Genomic DNA, 5,820 nt, shown 5'->3' with positions numbered 1-5,820 from the left:
TATGAAATATCTTTTTAAATATTTTCAACTTAAAAGATATTATCTTTTTAGTTTGAATATTAATGATTAATAATATTTTTAGTAAATTCTCTTTTTAGAATCCATATAAACAAAGTGTTAACCTTCTAGGTTAAACATATCTAACAATTCAAGAACTTCAAGTAACTTGAAAATTTTATGTTTTCTCTAGTTTTCCGGTGATAGCCAAAGGCAAGGGATAATTCGTTATCTCGACAACTGTGCTAATGAACTCGAACACCAAGGAGTAGCAGAAAATCTATTTTAAGAAAACTGTATAGTGACATGTCTCAACTCATTGCCGATCAATAGATCAATCATAAAGAATATCTCTTCTTCCTATATATTTTATTTAATTTTTAAGAAGATTATTTTATTTTATTTTATTTTCTCATGTTAGATTTTGTCCACGTCGTTATTATTTTATAACATCTAAATTTTTAATGTAACAGTAATCATTTTAAAATTCTATGTAAATTATTAATCTAAACGCTTTTTTAATGTAAGATATATAATTTTAATAATTCATCTAAATTTAAGAAAAAGAAGAATTTAAAACGTGAAGAGAGGTCTTCCAATCCAATCCACCACTATAAATGAGATCTTGGCGAACATGGAATTATCATTCACCTCGAAGCATAAGATTTGACCATTTTGCTCATCCAACATTCCCCCTGCTCTTCCCACTTCCTCCAACTCTTATTTGCTTTCTTTTGGGGATTGGCATGGATACAAAGCTTCTTTCTTGTGGAATCCCCGCCTCCGGTTTACCAGAAAGTTACGTGAGACCTGAATCCGAGCGTCCCCGCTTGTCTGAATTGTTGGAATACGAAAATGTCCCCGTCATCGACTTGGGGTGTGAGGACAAGAGCCATATTGTACAACAAATTTATGTTGCCTGCATGAACTATGGGTTTTTTCAGGTATCCTGATATTTTTGAAATCCGGGATTACAAAAAATATATGTTCATAATTTTTTAATTATTAACCCCGTGTATATACACGTAAACTCAGCTATTCGAAACTGAGTCCTTTATGAAGAACAATATTTTCCTTCGTCATTGAGTCCACTTTTTAGATTCTTGGATTGTCTTTTTAGAAAGTGAGACTAATTGATTTTGCAATAAATACGTGATGAGGTTATTAATCATGGAGTTCCGAAAGAGGCGGTGGAAAGAATGCTACGGGTGGCGCGTGACTTCTTTGGGTTGCCGGAGGAGGAGAAGATGAAGCTCTACTCAGATGACCCTAGGAAAACCACGAGACTTTCAACCAGTTTTAATGTGAAAAAGGAGAAAGTACATAACTGGAGAGATTATCTACGCTTACACTGTCATCCTCTCCACAAGTATGTTCCCGAGTGGCCTTCCAACCCTCCTTCCTTCAAGTAAGCCTTTTTCTCTTGCGTAATTTGCCCAACCTCATCCATGTCTATTTATTCTCTCACGTGATGCGATCTATTTTATTGATCTCAGGATTTGATTAAATGAAACAGAGTTTTACAGTTTGCATATCTAATCATGCATAGTTCAGACAAAACTCACACTGCTATTTCATATGCTGACAACGAGACTAGGATTTGGGGGTAAAATACTGGCAAAGGTACATGCTGCATTTCTTGGTTTGACAAGCGGCAGACAGTGGGTTCAGATGGTACATGTTCTGATGTACCTTTTCCCCCGTTTTTAACAAGTTAATAATTAAATATTTTATGTAACCTATTAGGGCCCATAGAGGAGGACTCCCACTAAGGATGGTTATGACTCAGATCAACTTGAGTTTTTTTTCCTACCTTTTAAATCTGATCTGATTTAGGAATGCTCTATCTAATCTGAATTTCGACTTGATTTTTGGATAAAAACTTCTACTTAACGGGATCCTATACAAATATAAATATATATTATCTAAATTAGAAATTTAATTTAGAAAAATACATGGAGAGAAATGTATTGTAATAATCATTCTTAGGTCGATTATTTTATTCTCGAGTCAAATTAAATATTTTTTACTTTAAATCTAAAAATAATTTAACTTTATTCTTTTAGAAAAATCCGATTGTTTTAAAAGAATTTGATCTTTAAAATTTAGTAGAATTTGATAATCAACTATTACCTCTCTTTTATTATGGTCAACATACTTCTATTTTCTTTCACCTAATTATATTTTTCAAAAATCATACATAAAATTACATTTTATTTCTGTTTTGGTCACCTTCCAATTCAATTGGGTTTAATTGTTGAGTCAACAAATTTGATCATGTGAAATTGGTATAATAACAATTTTAGCCCATAAAATTTACGTATTCTATTAAATTGTTCATATTTCAAAATAAATAAATAAACTTCAATGTTTAAAAATCTTATCAATTTAAAATATAACGATTTCATGTATTTAATGTTCAGGTTCGAGTTGAACTTCAAATTTTTGATTTCGAATAGAGCTTGAAAATTTAAAGCTCGCAAGCTTTCAATTCGAGCCGAACTTCAATTTTTTTTATTTCGTGTTTGAGTCAAACATGACAGTTTTAAGCTCGCGAAATTTCGAGTGGAGTCAAACTTCAACTTTTTATTTCGAGTTCGTGTCAAACCAGACAATTTTAAGCTCGTGAATTTTCAAGTCGAGCCGAACTTAGTTTTAAGGTTTTTGAGTCGAGTCAAACTCAACAATATGAGCTCGACTCGGTTCGTTTACAGCTATAGTCTAACTTTGACATTAAATGTTTGATGCATTCCATGGAGAAGAAAGCAAAAGATCATTTCTAATGCATAAGTGTCGAATTTGTGTTGAATGGACAGGGAAACTGTAAGTGATTACTGTGTACAAGTTCGAGAGCTTGGTTTTAGATTACGAGAGCTGATATCAGAGAGCTTAGGCCTGCAAAAAGATTACATAAACAACGTTCTAGGGGAGCAAGGCCAGCATATGGCAGTGAACTATTACCCACCATGTCCGGAACCGGGACTGACCTATGGATTGCCTGCACATACAGACCCCAATGCTCTTACAATTTTACTCCAAGACCTCCAAGTTGCAGGTCTTCAAGTACTCAAAGATGGCAAATGGCTCGCCGTTAATCCCCACCCCGAGGCGTTCGTCGTTAACATCGGTGATCAATTACAGGTATGCAGTTAAAAAAACATTACCGCTTTCTTCTTTTCCTAGTCTATTACGTGAAGTTATTGATGATGAATTGCAGGCATTGAGTAATGGGAGGTACAAGAGCGTGTGGCATCGGGCGATCGTAAATTCCGATAAGGCAAGGATGTCGATTGCTTCATTCTTCTGCCCTCAAGACCATGCTTTGATCAGCCCTGCAAAACCTCTCACTGAAGAAGGATGTGGAGCAGTGTACAGGGATTTTACTTATGCTGAATATTACGATACGTTCTGGTCCAGGAACCTGGACCAAGAACATTGTTTGGAACTTTTCAAGAACTAATATTGCCCTATGAAAATTCTACTAAACTCCCTTTAATAGTAAGGCAATGCGCCATTTTCAAGTGCTGGCAATGACAACCGACTGTAACTTGTCCATTTCTACAACATACCAACAGTTGGTGCTTGTGATTTGATTCTTGTTCGATAAAGGATGGGATTATTTTGTGCTGAAAATGTTGCGGTTCCCTTTGTTATTGTATTCCAGCATCGAGGGGAAAATTCATTAATAGGTCTCATTACTAAAACAAATATTGTTCTATCTAAAAGATTCGGATTTAAATAATGGATGGACATCGTCTGCCCCTTTTTTGTGCTCCCTTTCATGCCCCTTGCACCATTACACGCCACGTAGCTATAATATTTATTAATTTTACATTTATATGTGAACTTCCTTTTATATAATTCATTTATTTAATGGTAAATATTAATTTAAATTATTTTTTGATAAAAATATAATTAATTTAAATTAAATTATATTAAATAATATCTTTTAATAATACATATATTTATATTGTATATATTATTATAATAATTCGGTTTTGATAAAAATATTATCTACGTAAGGCAGTAGAATATAAAAATATTTTAGAAAGTATTAACATAATTTAACTTAGATATAAATTATTTTATTATTTTAATTAAATTATTTTAGTAATTTTAAAGGATTAAAATTAGGGCTAACTACACAGATGATCACTTATGCTTATGTTTTGTCCAATTTTGATCATTGATTTCAAAAAAATAAAATCTGATCACTTTAGTTTTTATTTAATTAAGATGAGCCACTTCGAGTTACCTATCATTAATAGTAGTTAATTTTTTTGATATAATCACATATTTGGTCCCTGTTATTTACATATTCTCTTAATTTAGTCATAATCTGATATGAATCTTTAAGGTCGAATTCTCATTTTAGTCCCTTCATTATGCTTAATTTTGTGATTGTTTTTTTAAAAGGTAAAATACATTCTTAAATATTAAACTTTGATCATATTTTTGTTTTGATCATTGAGCTATAAAAAGTTAAAATTATAGTACTAAAGTTTTCTAATTCATTTTTTGCCATCAAATCGTTAACATTTTAACGAGGTTTATGATGTGATTTTTTTCTTTTGTAAAAAGATCTTAAATCATTTCAATTATCATCTACCTACATATGTGACATAGATGATACAACAATGTTTACCTTTTATCCCTCATTTTCTTCTCAATAATTTTGTTTTTCTCATAATTCATTCAAAATCAATGAAAATCAAGTCATAATTTTAATCTTCTAATGCTCAAATAAGTGTCGATAATGGTCTGATGAAGTTAGTTTCATAATATATTATTTTTCTTATTGAAAGCATGCTTCTTACTATTTAAATTTTTGGTTGACCACGTCCAAACCCATTAAATCGAGAAAGCTTTTACCTCTATAAGAAAGAAAGAGATAAGTGTTAAAATTTTGTGAATTTTATAAATATTTTGACAAAATTAAATTGATAATGATAATAAAATTTTTTATATGTATCTAGAGTGACCAAAGATATAAGAGAATGTGATAAAATGATAGTTTATAAACTATATAATTAGATTTACTTTATCATATACATCAATTGAATAAATCTTATAGTTAACAAACTAACAAAATAGATTTAAAAGTAGGACTAAATTTGAGAGAATATGTAAATAACAATGACCAAATATGTGATTATATCAAAATATTTAACTGTTGTTAACGGCAGTTAACTTGGGGTGATCACATATTCGTTAAATAAAAATGAAAGTGGTCATATCTTATGTTTTTTAAATCAGTGACCGAAAATCGGCAAAACACAAACATAACTAATCATCTATGTAGTTAATCCTTAAAATCAATGCTATCAGTATCATATCAATGGGTACATTTTTCTTTGATATCGATGAATAATGATATTGATGTACATTGATCTATCATTTATTTAATGCTTATCATTTTAAATATATATTAAAATATATATTTTTATTTACGTAATTAAAATATATTAGTGTTATATTATATATCAAATTTATTTTTAAAATGATAAACCTAAAAGAAATGATAGATCGATGTACATTAATATGGATATGTATCAATATTAGAAAAACTATATCTATTGATAGAATTAATTTTAATCCTTTAAAATTACTAACACAATTTAATAATAATATAAAATAATTTATATCTAAATTAAATAAATTTAATAGGTTACTATTATTTTTTTATATTCTAATACCTTACGTAGATGATATTTTGTTGAGTTATTATTATAATATATATAATATAAATATATGTACAATTAATAATATTTATATTAAAATATATTATTATTATTTTAAATTAACCATTGGTATCTGATCTAT

General features: G+C 29.7%; 1 protein-coding gene across 1 annotated transcript; it reads left to right on the top strand.

The window, feature by feature from the left end:
* Nucleotides 1-728: 728 nt before the first annotated feature.
* On the top strand, nucleotides 729-3,472 carry LOC120167039 (protein DOWNY MILDEW RESISTANCE 6-like). The gene is made up of 4 exons (XM_039176166.1): nucleotides 729-941; nucleotides 1,158-1,405; nucleotides 2,814-3,138; nucleotides 3,215-3,472. Exons 1-4 carry the CDS (start codon nucleotides 744-746, stop codon nucleotides 3,455-3,457), a joined length of 1,014 nt encoding a protein of 337 aa, XP_039032097.1. The 5' UTR covers nucleotides 729-743; the 3' UTR covers nucleotides 3,458-3,472.
* The last annotated feature ends 2,348 nt before the right edge of the window (nucleotides 3,473-5,820 follow it).

The sequence above is a fragment of the Hibiscus syriacus genome, unplaced genomic scaffold (genome assembly GCF_006381635.1).
Source record: "Hibiscus syriacus cultivar Baekdansim isolate YM2019G1 unplaced genomic scaffold, ASM638163v2 tig00111659_pilon, whole genome shotgun sequence".
Classification (NCBI taxonomy): domain Eukaryota; kingdom Viridiplantae; phylum Streptophyta; class Magnoliopsida; order Malvales; family Malvaceae; genus Hibiscus; species Hibiscus syriacus.
The sequence above is the reverse complement of the archived record's forward strand: the minus strand, read 5'-3'. Positions and strand labels throughout refer to the sequence as shown.

Coding starts and splice junctions, on each gene's coding strand:
- LOC120167039 (XM_039176166.1), top strand. CDS start 744: ATGGATACAAAGCTTCTTTCTTGTGGAATCCCCGCCTCCGGTTTACCA. Junction 942..1,157: donor TGAACTATGGGTTTTTTCAG/GTATCCTGATAT, acceptor ATACGTGATGAG/GTTATTAATCATGGAGTTCC. Junction 1,406..2,813: donor TCCAACCCTCCTTCCTTCAA/GTAAGCCTTTTT, acceptor TTGAATGGACAG/GGAAACTGTAAGTGATTACT.